General features: G+C 28.8%; 1 protein-coding gene across 1 annotated transcript; it reads left to right on the top strand.

Moving 5' to 3' along the window:
• Nucleotides 1-2,858: 2,858 nt before the first annotated feature.
• LOC113381812 lies at nt 2,859-11,824 on the top strand (the record flags this gene model as incomplete). The annotated part of the gene is made up of 6 exons (XM_026620488.1): nt 2,859-2,997; nt 7,000-7,206; nt 9,817-10,053; nt 10,110-10,350; nt 10,392-10,460; nt 11,606-11,824. Coding segments are annotated over 6 exons (1,112 nt in total), but the record flags the coding sequence as incomplete, so codon positions are not given.
• Nucleotides 11,825-16,960: the final 5,136 nt, after the last annotated feature.

Genomic DNA, 16,960 nt, shown 5'->3' with positions numbered 1-16,960 from the left:
CCCAGCCATTTCGAAGATACGGAGCTAAATATGTAAAAAATGGCAGTTTTTGAGGGAAACAAGGGTCCGATTTAAATGATTCAAAAAACTTTCTGCTTGTCTTAACAAAATAATTGATTTTGAAAAAAAAATTTTGTCCATTTTTTTTTTTTTATTTTTTTAGTTTTTTGTATATCGAAAATATTTCATATTTTATTTTTAATTCTGACTATAGTTCTAATATACTTTCCAAATAATTTCAACTCTGCAATTCAGTTTATATAATTCTTATAAATAATAGACAATGTTACAATATTTATAATAATCTATTTGAAAACATTCAGTATTCCTCGAACATTTCGTTACGGTACGGGAAGTTCCAGCAATTTGCCTTAAGGCACGATGCCATAATTGCCTCAAGACAGAATTCCACTTACAGCTAGTTATTTATTATAAATACATACATAATATATATACAATACAATTTTCAATCGATGTCTTGTAAACAAAAGGTACAAGCATAAAAAATGTTCACAACCAAAAATTTAGGTAACAAGTAAAGTTAGAAATTTTTAACGACAATATTTGAAAGTAGAGTGAAAAAGATGTATAACCACCCATCATGATGATTTTTACGACATTTAAATCGAGAGCAAAACAGCAATTTTTGAAAATCCATAACAAAAGCATTTTCTTTCGTATTTAGTTTTTTAGTTGTGAGCACTGTTGTTTAGTTTACAAGATCTTAATATAAATTAATGGCTGGGGTAAAAAGGACCACTGAACCTTTACCCTTGTAAAGGTATAAACAATACAAAATAGTAAATAAAAAAAACTGAGTAAATTTAGATCGATTATTAAATAAATAGTTATTCCAACTCCTTTGTAAACTTTTCTGACCAAGGTTATATACAGTGTTATTTCTGTGAAAAATGCAGGCATAAAATTTATATTTTGCATCGGTTAAATAATGTAGCTATTTTTTTATAAAAAAAACCTTTAAAGTTAAAAATAAATTTTTTCTGCCTTTGGGGTAAAAAGGACCAAGAAACTAATTTTTGAAAGACAGCAAAAAAACATTTCTACAATGATGATATAGCTGATGGGAGTATTACTGAACATAGTCATATGTTAGATTGATATATATTATTTGTTTTGATTTAATTGGTTTGATTATTACAATCTAATTGCTCTAAGTCAAATTGGGCCTTTGTGTCCCGCTCTACCCTCATTATTATTCCAAATTTTAATTAATTTGAATAATTCAAGCACTTTTTGTAGATCTTTAGATTAGAACTAAATTTAACTTTAAATGTTAGTGCATATATCTAAAATGTTATAGATTGATTTTAATCGATATTATAAAACATATATAAAATGTAAAATTGTCATTGAAATTCTAGATATAAGTTGTTCTTAAAAACTTATGCTCTTCTTAGAAAGTTCTATATGGTTTTTAAAAGTATTGCTTCTTTGAAGGCCGAAGATTTTTAATTGTTTTATTATACTCGTTAGATTATCGCTGCAATTTTTACGACATTAATATAAGTTCTACCATTTAAAAAAAAAAAGTATTCTTTTGTATACATATTAGGAAATAGCATAGAATAATAGAATAATATTTATCTAATTTTAAGAATCATGGATATTTTTAATTCGATATCAAGTTGGTTAAGTAGGATTTCTAAATTTTTAAAATTGATTCAGTATTGAAAACCTTGTTCTAATTTTGGTCTCATATGTTTCAGAATGACTTAATTTTTTTTTTAATATCAAGCAAGTTGTTAGAAATGTTGATACGGCCATTTATTCCAAGTTTATGTGATTATTTATGATTAAACCACTTTTTGTAGGCCTATAAGATTTTAGGATGAACCAAGAATTCTATCTGCATACAAAGTTTCATCAAAATCTTCAAAGAAATTAAACAATTAATGACCAAAAACTTTTATCAAAAAACAAATCTTAAGAACTATTTTCAAAAATTATATTCAGATTTGTAAAACTTGGTCAAAACCTTGTGCATTGATAATTATAAAAAAGAGCTTGACCCATTGTCTCACAAAACTAATTACAATAGTAATAATTAACTTTTCTCCTCATGGAATTGCATCGATTGAATTTGTAAAATTTTGATGAAACGGCGACTTAAGGCCAAACCGCCTCACACCCATACTATCTCCAAATTTGGTGTCAAACGATTCAGAACGACTTGAAACATCAAAAAAATATAAAATCAGGAAAACGGATTTTCTAGAAAACAAACTTCTTTTCTGGAGAAATACAACAAATTACAAAATACAAGAATTAAATTCATAAACTTTGAACAAAAACCACAATGTCAGTCTTCATCTTCATCTTTCAGGAAACGCATTTTGATATCACAATAAAATAATACATTTTTTTATTTAACCACGAGCCGACCTTTTACAATCTCGAGTAGGTAGTTAAGATTATATTTATTATCCGTTTTTTATGATTTATCCCAATTTTAAATAAATATCAATGTCGAAATTGACAGATATGTCAAGACGTTGCCCTCGCCATCAAGTGTTGTTCACCTTGTTTCAGATAAACTGGATGATTCAAGATTTCTTTTAATAAAAAACTGGATTTGTGAATTAATTTAATTCATATAATGCATAAAAATGAAACAAACTTGATTGTTTAAATAATGCATTGTAATTGTAATGAACGATATGAATAATTAATTGGGAAAGTCATCAGCATTTAAATTTGGATTTAAAATATTTAATCTAAAAATGATAAAACTTTGTTGCAGATATGATGGTCAAAATGAACTTTTTAGGAGAACTTAGAATAAATATAAATTATATGTACGTTGTTTGTTTGTCATTTAATTTTGTTCGTTTTTTTAGACAAGAGAAAACTTTGGACAGCTGAAGATCATTTAAATCTTTTGCTAAGTCCTGATGCTTTGGCACCAAGTGACACCACTTCTCCTGATGAACAAAATATCGATTTACCAACATGGTTCGACGAAGAAAAATTTGCCAGGTAAATAATTTATTAAAACTAGCTGGTTTTGGTGTTTTGCCTTGAGGCAAGTTACATGAACCTCCCGATACGTGTAAATAATCGACTTAATCAATAAAAAATAAATTAATTTATGAGTTATTAAAAGTATTCCGAGTGGATTTATTACACATGATTGAAAACGAACAAACACGTTAACTCGGAATATTTTCCAAAAGCCAATTTTCAAAAATCAACAATTTTCATAATTGAACCAGTTTCTGTTGGACTTTAATGGTTTAGTATGTTAAGACAAACTATGACTATAATATTTTTTCAAACTTTGACGAATTTTTATAGCTAAACGAGTTGTCGTAGTGTCGTAATATTTTAGTATGATCTACAAGACCATGGTATCTTTCGTCAAAAAAAGTTTCATAAAAATCAGCAAAAAAATCAGAATTGCAAGCTGAAACGTGGACGAAAAATTTCTCACTTTTTTGCGATTCAAAAGAAAACGTCTTGACCGATCGTCGCGCAAAACTGACAAACAATAGTCCTCATCGAGATACATCGAATGGCTTTCAAATTTCTAAAATCGAGCCATTTTCGTGAAAACGTCGATTTAAGGTAATAAAGCTGTTCACACACACACACACATACTTTTTCCAAATTTGGTCTCATTCGATTCAGAATGGCTTGAAACGTCGAGAAAACATAAAATTAGCGAATCGGATTTTTTGATGAAACCATAAACTTCTCCTTCGGGAAGTAAATAAAAAACCATAATTCGTTTTCTTTTCTATCAATTAAAAATGGTCATTTGTTATTCCTGTCATTCGTCGTCATTTATAAATAAATCAAATGTAAAAGACGGATTTAACATTTTAGATGATTTGCGGAACAATCTGCAATTTAGTTTTATTTCGATCACGTACTCGAGATAATTGAACGACAACATTGAAATTTCGAAACGTGATGAGAATTTATAAATGATAAAACAATGTATGTATATATACTAGGTGACCCTTTGGCCATAAAAAATATTTCTGGTATAACATGTTTAGTGCGAAAATACCTAATTGATTGCAAAAGTGGTGCATAAGTGAAAGGAACAGCTAACAAAAAATATATGAATAGTTTACCCACTGCAAAGCACGCCACATATAAATGTCCCTTAATAGTCTTAGCAAGTGCCAACCTAATCTGAAATTGATTCTATTTAATTTAAATTGGCACATTTGATGTTTCAAGATTTTGCAGTGTTATTACCGCGATTTGCATTAATTCATTAATTTTTGAATTAGGAATCAAAATCCGATAATTCATTTTTAAATTATATTGTTATGTGGCATATCGAGCGAATTGACTGAGATTGACAAAAATTGAGAGAGAGGAAAACTTTATAGCTTTGCCATACATTTCTATTGTACCTAATATTCCTTATCAAAAACCGTTGTATCTTCAGATTTTAATATTCAATCTCTCTATTTTTCACAAAAATTGCTCTTTATGCAAATCATTTATGAACTGTGTACTGTTTGTGCGCATCGGGAAATATTTGTACTAATGGGAAAATTGGAGGCGCAAACAGCCTTTGATGAATATGTTTTTTTTTAAGTAAAATTTATACTTTATTATAAGGTCAGGAAATATGAATTAAAATTCAGTAAAAAACACTCACTGACTGAAAGCGTGGTGAAAAATTATTCGATTACTAAAATGACTATTATGAAATAGAGATTTGTGGAAGGAAGGTGAAAATTTAGAGTTGTATGCTTTTTTCAAATCCGCATTATGAAAATTAAAATTGAACGAAAATTGATTCCACATTTTAAAATAAATTAGGGGTTTTTTTAAGTGAAAAGAAAAAATTGTATCAAACAATTTATTGCGATCAAACATATAACTTTATAAAGGCTTTAATCTTGTTTTTGGTGCGAATTAATTATTTGAAGTTAATTTTTTTCGTGACTCTTATAAATACTATGCATTTCCCAAGTTCGATAATACTAAAGAAACAAATCTTGGTCGCTCACAGAAAGCTTCAATTATGCCCACATTTACAAAATCATGTATAATTGGTGTAAATATAAATTTAGACGTGTAAATCAGATGGGAAACATGTTTTTTATTTGTAATAAACCATTCTCGCATGAATTTTCCAAATTTTCTATAAATCTGAACAAAATATTGTCCAGTCCATATAAAAACAAGATTTGATTATTGCGCCACCATTATTTTTCAATTTCAAATTATAGAAAATTAAGATAAAAGAAATTGGTCTCAAAATTTAGAAAAAATGTCAGGGGTGGACAACCTTAAAAATAATAAAATAAAAAAAAATAACTCAAAATTAGAAATAATTAGGGTGGGGATAACCCTTAATAAAATACATTGTACTTCAAAGGGAGATTAAAGCTTTTTTCTTCAAGTTCAAAATTTTGAACTAAAATTATGTCAAAAATATTTAATGACTAAACGCAGTATGAAAATTGATTGAATTACTAAAATTGCTATAAAATTAGGGGTTGGTAATGAAAATGTGAAAATCTAGAGTTATGTGTATTTTTAACGCCGCACTATGAAACAGTAAAAACCAAAATATTCGTCCTAACCCTTACGTATAAAAGAAGATAGTTTCCGATTAAAAAAATATCTCGACGCTTCAAGTCATTCTGAATCGTTTGAGACCAAATTGAGAAAAGTAGGGTAGTGTTGTGCTTAAAGGTTTGTGGGTAAAAATGTCAACCACTATTATCGCGAAAACAAATTTGGCGACTTTTTACAGCTATACTATTTTACAGTGGAGGGCAAATGATGTGTAATCAGCAATCGTCTTAACGGTCACATTGTTCATTATTATTCCGATTCCGATTCCCAGACATACTGAGTACGAATATAAAATTTCGTAAAAATTGGAGTACGGGAACGTACATTGTGTGAAAGAATTTTTATATATATACTAGATGACCCGACAGACGTTGTCCTGTGCCCACGTCTACAATTCAAAAGTTCCAAATTTTTTAATATCCTTATACTTTTTAATATCCTATTTATGCCATGCTTTTGTGATTCATTTATTATGGTCTTGGCATAAGCAGTATAAAAAAATTAGAAAAAAATAATATAGTGTCTGCGGTAAAAGAACAATATCACACTTGATTTTACCACACAACATAATTGCTTCACTAATTTAGTCTGAAATTTCATTAAATTCGTACGATAAATTAGTAGCTTTTTGGCAATAATTTCTAAAGTACATAATAATAATTTAATAAACGTTATTGTTTAAGTTCAAATCTTTGGTGAATTAATTTGTAAAATCTAGTTCATACGAGCACTCTTCAATCCAAGATCAACTTGCTAAATATTCCATATCCAATGCCGTAATGCCAAACAAATGACAATTTTTGACACATGAAACAATATTCTGAAACATTTTTTTAATAAGAAGAAATATTTTGTTGTATTGTTAAATAATTTACTAAAGTATACCAAAATGCAACATGCATAAGTTTAAAAAAATAATGTAAATGCAATTTTGGACTTGCTGCGTTATTTATTAAAGTGAATTAAATAATTTCATCTGCCAAACATATAATGTTGACTGTATCTAATATTATTTTAATTTCTGGCACTACTCAGCTGCTTTTCGGCAATAATAATGTACACATTGCATTTTTTTTGTATATTATATTGTAATATTATCTAGGCTCATAATTTCAGCTAAATTTAAATTTCAAGTAAATTGACTTTTCTAGCACAGTTGACAGTTCAAATGTTCGCAATGTCATACAATGATAAATGGTTTTTTGAAATTTTGCCATTTATTTCTACAATATTACTATAGTTTTATGGTTCATTAAACCTTAAAAATTTCCTTTGACAAACTCTAGAAAGATTTATCAAAATCCGAATAACCGTTTAGGAGAAGTATCAAATCATACAACCCTACAGAAGAATTTTATATATAAGATAAAGCCATTATTAGTTTATTATTATTCACCATCAATTTCACTAATTCCATTATCTTTTATCCAGGGGTCAGAAATATTATTACAAAAATTCGTACGGCATGTTCGTGGGAAAGCTATGCGGCCTGATAGCAGTGCTGGCCGTGCCGACGATTCTGAGGATCCTCATGTTCACTCAGAGGTCGTCGGTACCGTTTACCGCCTACAAGAGGTACATCGCAACATTACTTCATACCACTTTGTGGTACGATATTAAATTGACGAAGGATTCGAGGTAAGTGAGATAAATGAATACTGGAACTAGTTTTAAGTGGCATAGTGTCTTAAGGCAAATTGCTGGAGATTCCCGTACCGTAACGAAATGTTCGAGGAATGAAAATAATCAATGATTGTTTTGAATAATTTCAAATAGATTATTATAAATTTATAAGTGCTTTATAAATTGGACGACAAGCGTATTCTACAAACAACTTATGTGTATGTTTACAAGAAATTTATTTATTTTTTAACTTCCCGCAGGATAAGTTATTGTAATGGGCCGAAAATCGGAATTGAAATTTTTTACATTTCTCGACGTTTTGAAGGTTTCTGAACGTTTTGGCATACCTCAGAAAAAATGGATGTGTGTGGGTGTGTGTGTATGTATGTATGGATACAATTTTTCGTCCACGTTTTCGGGCGCACGAATCAACCGATTTGATTGGTTCAAAAAACATTCGATTCCTATTGATAAGGAGAGGTGATTAGTTTTTGGCAAAGGCAGGTCCAGCGGTTTCAGAGATACAGAGCTAAATGTGCAAAAAATGGCAGTTTTTGAGAGAACTAAGAGTCCGATTTAGATGATTCAAATAACTTTCTGCTTGTTTTATCAAAATAAGTGATTTTGGAAAACAAAAATTTATTTCAAAGTTTTTTTTTTTTTTAATTTTTGTATATCGAAAATAATTCAGATTTTATTTTTAATTCTGACTAAAGTTCTAATATACTTTAAACAAATAATTTCAACTTAGCAATTCAGTTTATATAATTCTTTTAAATATTAAACTATGTTACTGTAATCATTAATAATAATCTATTTGAAAGCATTTAATATTCCTCGAACATTTTGTTACGGTACGGGAAGTTCCAGCAATTTGCCTTAAGGCACGATGCCACCCACCCCACTAGTTTTTAATTTATGTCTTTTGATAATTTTTAAATTTTGTCAAAATGTTGATGATATTTAAAAGTTTGAGAATTTCTGGAATTTTTGGAAAAAATCGATGTTTTTTAAGTTTTTTGAGATATTAGAATTTTTTTAAAAAAAATAATTTTTTTTCAAAATTTCGAAATATTTTCAATTTTTGTAAAAAATCGTTTTTTGTAATCCTTAAATTTTTTGAGAATTTGGAACTTTTTGAAAATTTTTTTTTTCAAATTTTCGATATATTTTCAATTTTTGTAAGAAATCGATTTTTTTAAAAAACCTAAAAAATGTTTGTGAATTTGGAATTTTTTGAGAATTCATTTTATTCTCAATTTTTGTAAGAAATCATTTTTTTTTTAATCTTGAAATTTTTTGGGAATTTGGAATTTTTTGAAAATATTTCATTATTTTCAAAAAGTTGAAATATTCTCAATTTTTGTAAAAAATCGATTTTTTGACTTTTTTGATAATATTATTTTAAAGTGGAGAGCAAATGGTTTGTAACCAGCAATCGTCTCAACTGCCACATTGTCAATTATTTAAAGAAAGTAATATTATTTCTTAAGTAAAGTATATTGTGAGTTTTGTTGGTTTTTGAGCACTGTTGTTTAGGTAAGACACAAATAATAAATAATATTAAAATGACTACCAAACATTATTTGTTTTTATGAACTTCTCTGTGAATTTTTATATTCAATTTTAATATATTTATTATTTTACAATTTTCTTTACAATTTCACATTTTTATATTTAATATCAATACACTTATATTTGATATTTGAACTAGTGGTTTATGGCATCGTGCCTTTAGGTAAATTTCTAGAACTTCCCGTACCGTTCATACACAAAATAATCAATAATAAATTAAAAAGGATAAAATTAGTAATAAATCTTTAACCTATCTTAAATTATTAACGTGAAAAATTTATGTACTGAAATAAAAACGTAATATTTGGATTTCAAATATTATTCATATTTACAAATTTTTAATGTATTTTTTCTGTCAAAAGAGAACATATACAACTTAAAAATAAAATAAATATATATTACATGTATATTAGGTTAGTCCTTAATATGGACATTTTCAAATTTCTTTGCACCCAAGGGCTCAAATGCTTCCAAATTAATGAAAAAAAATCACCCAAAAATTTTAGCTCTTAATATTAACATTTAGATAGTCCGCAATTCAATTAAAAGTTTCGTCAGTAAGTAAATTCTTGCGCCATCTGTGATAGCATTTGTAAACTCAAATATGATACTTAAAAATATTTATAAAACACTTAACCTCTAATTAAATCCATGTGGTCTGTTTAGCGAAATATTTATTCATCGTGGCATCAAAATTAATTTTGCAGCAAAATATTTATTTAATTGGTGATGTAGACACTCAAATTATCAGTAATGAATTGATATCAAAATTACAAGTTTGCTATCACAGATGGCGCAAGAATTTACTTAATGTTACATGTTAAAAAAATATACAAAACTTTTATTTGAATTGCGGACTAACTAAATGTTAATATTAAGAGCTAAAACTTTTGGACAATTTTTGTATATTTATTTGGAAGCATTTGAGCCCTTGGAAGCAAAGAAATTCAAAAAATGTCCATATTAAGGACCACCCTAATGATTCCTATGCAATTTGAAACTTACGGGAAGTTAAAATAAATTTATTAAATACATAATTATTATTTCCAGATCCTGGAAATCGCTTATACAAGTGCGCAAACGCCACTTCCAGGCTGGACAATCAGCCTGTGCCAAAGGTTTAGGGTCTGTGACCCAAAAGGACTTGGCATTGACCCAATTCGGTTTTATGGGCTTTATTTTGATAAGACCAAAATTTCTGGGCATACAATGTGACGACAAAAAAGACCGAGAGGCTTTTGTACACGTTTGGAGATGCGTTGGGTATATGATGGGGCTGGAAGACAGGTAAAAAAATTAAACCACAAATAAATTTTTGTTATTAATTTTGAATTTATTTTTAGGTTTAATATTTGTCGCGACTCTTTAGAAGAAACTGAAGACTTATGTGAAGTGCTTTTGGCAAAATATTTTGCACCGTTGTTGTCAACGTACAACAAAGATTTTGAGGACATGTCCAAAGCACTTTTAGAAGGCATGTGGACCTTTAACCCCTTCATCCACTTTACAACTTTCATGTACTTTACGAGACGTCTATCTGGTGTACCAGAGTACAAATTTCCTTTACCAAACATCGTGGACAATAACGACAATAACAATTTGAAAGAAGACAATACTAAAATCAGCAAAAAATTGGTAAAACCATGCATTGGTATCCAAAAGCATTATTATTTTTCATGATTTACGTTTTGGAGGTCACAATGCGTTTCAGGATATTCAGGGAGTACTTTAATTCACAAATTAGACTGTCGTTGTTTTTAATCAAAAACTTTCCGTTTTTAGCTTTTTTTAAATTTAGCGCGTACCAAAAATGTTTCGTCGACATCCGGATAGATGGCGCCAGCGAAATAGCTGTCAGATGATTTTTGAGCAAAGGAAAAATAATGTTAAATTTTATTAAAAATGTGCAAAAAATTTATATAAAACTCAATCTAGTATTGATTTAGTGCACAATTACTTAAAATCTACGTTCAAAATAGACCTGAAATGATTTTTTTCTTTGTAAAAATTATTCTAAAGTATCTTTGGCTAGATTTGAGGAGACAATGCGTTTTAGGATATTCAGGAAATACTTTTTTAATTTACAAATTAGATTGTCGTTGTTTTTAATAAAAAACTTTCCATTTTTAACTTTTTTTTAAATTTAGCGCGTACCAAAAATGCTTCGTCGACATCCGAATAGATGGCGCCAGTGCACTCAGCTGTCAGATGAGTTTTAAGCAAAATGTCAGTTTGAAAAAATAATGTTAAAATTTTATTTAAAATAAGCAAAACATTTACATAAAACTCAATCTACTATTGATTTAGTGCACAATTACTTAAAACTATATTTAAACTACACCTGGAATGATTTTTTTTTGTAAAAATTATTCTAAAGTGTATTTGGTTACATTTGAGGTTATGTTTAAGAAATAGTTTTAATTTAAATTAGTTTTAATTAAAACCAGTGATAAAGGCTATAATAGACTATATATAGGTGATTTTGATGATATTAACTACAAATGTAAGTTTTATTTTATTATAATATATAGGTTGAAGATTTTATATCACTAATTGCAAACTGAAAAAATTTGCCCGAGGAAGATATGCATTTTACTAATTGAAAGGTTATAACGGCTGCCATTCAGTAATTGTTTCTGTTTAATCAGAATTACCATGTACTAGTTTTATTTATTATCATTGAATATAATTTTGCACAATTCTCTTCGTAATTAAAATAGTATGTTGTGTCGATAGTTGTATCGATAGTACCAGAATTTGTTATGCAGTTTTTTAGGTTCAAAATTTCAAGCGTTGGAATATGTTTAAAATAAAACATAAAACGTTTTAAAAATTCAAGACAACTCTGGATAAAATTCCTGAATCCGAGATAACTTCTAAAGTTATTGTTTCTGAAAGTTCATCACAGTTTGAGTTGATGTATGAAATCAAAGCTGGAGTTTTTTCCGATAAAAGCTTGAACAAAGGGCTCAGGACAATCCGGGACAAAAATTTTGAATTTGAGACAATTAATGGTTTTTGTCTAATCTGGACAAAGAATGCAAATTCAAACGGTTAAACCTTAATCTTACTTGCAAACTGGTAGCCTTGCATTTTATATAATAATAGATAAGAATTATTTCCAAAAATTACTAAAGTTTTATCTATGTGTTATGAAACCCTTTCCGAAAAAAAACGTGTCCTCGAAAATGATTCATAAATGCACAGATCAATTACTTCAAAAAGTTGGTATTAAATTATTTGAATTATATATTTAATTCAAAGCAATTTTAGACTGTCATATTATTGTATACGTTAGGATAATTTAGAGGGAAGAAACCTAAAAAATGTTTAAATCCTAAATTACTTTGATTAACAGTGCAGTATACAATATTATATCATATACGAAGGTGATATTCTTATCGTTAGTATTGTAGCTTTAGCTAAAGGTTGCTTATGTTAATATAAATTTGTGAAAATAATTTCCAACAAAATTGTTACAATAGACATAGTGTGAACAAATCTAAAAAAAGTAACTTTAATTGCATTTAATAATAATAATATACATTTGTATATTGTATAACCACTCAAAAATTTCTTATTTATTAACTTCCCGTAGGGTAAGTTATAGTAATCGTCCAAAAATCGAAATCAAAAATTTTTACATTTCTCGACGTTTTGAAGGTTTCTGAACATTTTGCATACTTCAGAAAAAGGATGTTGTGTGTGTGTGTGTGTGTGTGTGTTTTGTATGTCCGCGTTTTTTCGTCCACGTTTTCGGGCGCACAGATCGACCGATTTGAATGGTTTAAAAAACATTCGATTCCTATTGATAGGGAGATGTGGTGATTAGTTTTTTGCAAAGGCAGGTCCAGCCGTTACGGAGATATGGAGCAAAGAGTGCAAAAAATAGAAAGCGAGTTTTTTGAGAGAACGGATCAACCGATTTGAAAGGTTTAAAAAACATTCGATTCCTATTGGTAGGGAGATGTGCTGATTAGTTTTTGACAAAGGTAGGCCCAGAGGTTTCGGAGATACAGAGCTAAATTTAAAAAAATTGCTGTTTTTGAGAGAAACTAAGCGTCCGATTTAAATGATTCAAAGAACTTTCTGCTTTTTTCAACAAAATAATTGATTTTGGAAGAAAAAAAAAATTTTTTTTTTTCTAATTTTTTTTTTTCAAAAATTTTTTTTTGTAATTTTGGATTAAAAATTCAAAAATCACCCAACTAAGCACAGTCTAAGCGCCACTGCTGTGAGCAATTATTTACCCAAGTGCGTTTAGACTGTTGTGTACTGGAGCACTTTTCCAATTTTGTGAAAATTATAGAAAAATGTGAAAATGCCGCCAAGCTGAGCACCGTATAAGTGAAAATGTCGCACAGAATTATTTGCAAATGCGTTTTAGACTGTGACTATCGGGGCACTTTTTCAATTTTGTGTAAATTTGGCAACTATTTTTTTTTTTTGGAATTTGATTCGAAATGAAATGACAGATTTTAATGTTCTGGAGATGATAAATTGATTTATTTATAATTAACTTTCCATAGCGTAAGTAATCGCAAAAAAATCGAAAATGAAATTTTTATATATCTTCACGTTTTAGAGGTTTCTGAATATGTTGGCATACCTTGGAGAAAATTGATGTATGTGTGTGTTGTGTATGTGCGTGCATGTATGTGTGTTCGGATACAAATTTTCGTTGACGATTTCGGGAACACGGATGAGCAATTTGAATAATTCAAAAAACATTCGATTCGTATTGATAAGGAGACGTGCTGATTAGTTTTTTTCAAAGGCAGGTCTAGCCGTTCCGAAGATATGGGGCAAAAAGGGCCAAAAACGGTAACTCAGTTTTTAAGAGAACTGAGCGTCCGATTTGTATAGTTCAAAAAACATTTTACTTGTATAAAAGAATGAAGATTTGATCAAATTTTCATGAAGATAGTATAGGTCAGCGGTTTCAGAGATCTAGTAAAAAAAACTAAAAAAAAATAACATTTGGCGGTCCACAATAATCATTAGACATTATACATATGCATATCAAATTATCAGATATTTTATTGAGATTTTAACAATAAGTATAAGTTTTGTTTACATTCCTATGGGTTCCGTACCAATGTTTTTTCGTTAGACAGCGACGCGGCGCTTACGCGCTTTATATTTTGTCTCTATGCAGTTAAAGAAGTACGAGTGCTTTGAAAAAAAGTTCAGATCTTCCAAAATATGTCAAAATGAAGATAATATTTTTTCCAAAAAAAAATTTTTATAAAAAAAATTGTTTAAAATTTTTTTTTTTAAAAAAATTTTTTTTTCAAAAAAAAGTAATTTTTTGTCCAATTTAAAATTTCTAAAAAATCTTATTTTTTCGAAGTAAAATTTTTTGAAAAATGTTAATCGTTTTTAAAAAAATAATAATTTTTGGCACGGGAAGTTCCAGCAATTTGCCTTAAGGCACGATGCCTTAATTGCCTTAAGACAGAATTCCACTTACAGCTAGTTTTTAATTATTCCGTTCACGAGGCTTTTGTAGACCAATCTTACAATTTGTATTTTTTTTACAGTCTTTTAGGAATAACAATCAAATTTAGATCATTTTTTGGCCATTACAATATGACGTTTTTTGTTCAAGAAATTATATGCCAATATACCCCTTAAAAAATACATAACACTATTTTTACTTTTGTAGTTGCTTTATTAGTACAAAATAATTGTATAGAATATACCATTATATGGCTTATTTAAGACACTTAAATAATTCTTCCAATAACAATAAATAAATATCAATATAATTAAATAAATGATCATATAAGTTAGAAAGTTCTATCAGTTAGCAGAAAATTATTAACTATTACATTTAATAATAAGTACCTGGCATATATTAAATTGTGCCTTGAGTGAATTATACTGATATTATTATGAATAATGTAATATTTAGTACTTATGTAGTTTAAATTTATACTTAAAGCCAGCAAGTCAAAAACGTATACATAATTAGATTATTTAGTTCTAAATACTGAATGTAAATATATATTTTTGTAATAAAATCTTTATGAATAAATCTGTGCGGACATTTATTAATATACACAAATAATTTTTGTACTTTTAACTTCCCATAGGGTAAGTTATAGCAATGGGCCAAAAATCGAAAATGAGTTGCATATCTCCAAGTTTCAAAGGTTTCTGAACATTTTGGCATACCTCGGCAAAAATGTATGTGAGTGTGTGTTTTGTGTGTCCTCATTTTTTCGACACGTTTTTGGGTACACGGATCAACCGATTTGAATGGTTAAAAAACATTCGATTCCTATTGATAGGGAGATGTTCTGATTAGTATTTGTCAAAGCAGGTCCAGCCGGAACGTTACGGAGATACGGAGCAAAGAGTGCAGAAAAAAATTTGAGTTTTTGAGAGAACGGAGCATCCGGTTTGTATGATCTAAAAAACATTCAATTAGTAATAATTGGGAGAAGAGGTGATTACTTTTTGGCAAAAGCAGGCCCTGTCGTTTCGGAAATACCGAAAAAAATGTACAAAAAATGGCAGTTTTTGAGAGAAATAAGCATCCGAAAATACTGCTTGTGTGACAAAACAATTGCTTTTGGGGAAAAAAAAATCATATCATTTTTTTTTTCAAAACTCGAACATTTCGTTACGGTACGGGAAGTTCCAGCAATTTGCCTTAAGGCACGATGCCATACGCCACTTTTTACTACTTCTGAAACTTCTGCTTCAAAGTCTTCATTTCCTATTTCAGTGCTTTCAATCACGTTATTTTTTTATTTCTCGCTAAATTATTTCATAATCTACATACTATTCATTCATTCTATTCCATCAGTTCTTCTACTTTTTCGTTTGTAATATGTGCAGAAAACATTTTTTTCTATATGGGACTCAACGAAGTTTTTGAAGTAAAACTTTTTAGGCGCGACTAGGGAGTAAATCTGTGAAAATGCAATGGAAGAGCGTTAGACTCGAGTCGAGTGAAAATGATTGGTCATTCGCTCTCGATGATATCAACTTTATACGGTTGGATTGTGTTTGGTCGTCGTTATAAATAATGAAGAATGAATTGATATTCTAAACAAGAAATCGAGCACAACAATAGTTTGTGTAGCTGTGTATTATTTATATACAGATATATACTTTATAACGGACAGTTTATTTATTGATAGTGTTAACAAAATTTTTTTTTTGTTAACTTTACAATCCATGTTCCTAATCCGTAGAGAGTCATACTACACATATGGCATCTTATCAGCTTTTTCAGAGTAGTTTCCTTTTCATATATCTACTCTGAAAAGATAATAATGTGGTAGCATTCCTTATTTGCTTTCACCCAATTCACTAGAATATGATCAGGACTAAAGGTTTCTTCCAATTATTAAATAATATTGTATACTGTTTATGGACAATTGATATTTTGACACATGTGACATATTTTTATATTGAAAATATTTATATTGCAGTTTATATATTTCTTTTTTACTATTATTAAAATATACAGCGATGTGTACACCAGAAGAAGGGTAATTATAAACTAACACTGAATTGCTAAGATATAATAGAGATGTGTAAGAATTGACTTAATCAATCGAAATTGAAATTTAGATATTTAGATAAAATTTTCAACTGTTTATTTCGGAAATAAAGTTTTCGCTTTCAATAAAATCTATACATTTTGGTTTTGAAAAGAATTTTCTCAAACACATTTAAAATAACTGTAATTATATTAATTATATTGCACAGACACCACGTGCATTGATTTTCTCAAACTTTGGTGAATTTTTAACATTAAACTATTTGTCGTAGGGCCGTAACATTTTAGTATGTTTTATAAGATCATGATATTTATTTCCAGAAACGGTACATAAAAATCAGCAAGAAAAAATTTCAACAGTTAATTTCAAAGAAACGGCCCGTTGGATTTTTACCCGAAACTAATCAGTATCATTACCAACCAATATTTTTCGAACGGTTTTTGAATTTTCAAAATCGATTCAGAATTGCGGGCTAAAACGTAGACGAAAATTGTTCACTTTTCTGCGATTTATAAAAAAACTGCTTGGCCGATCGTCGCACAAAACTGACAAACAATAGTCCTCATCGAGATACATCGAATGGCTTCTAATTTTTGAAATCGGTTCAGCCGTTTTTGAGAAAACGGCGATTTACGGCAAAAAAACTGTTCACATACACACACACACATACTCAC

This window comes from Ctenocephalides felis, unplaced genomic scaffold (genome assembly GCF_003426905.1).
Source record: "Ctenocephalides felis isolate EL2017-DRISC unplaced genomic scaffold, ASM342690v1 CF-g0.4_SCAFFOLD_03074, whole genome shotgun sequence".
Taxonomy (NCBI): domain Eukaryota; kingdom Metazoa; phylum Arthropoda; class Insecta; order Siphonaptera; family Pulicidae; genus Ctenocephalides; species Ctenocephalides felis.
This window is presented reverse-complemented; position numbering and strand designations above follow the sequence as displayed.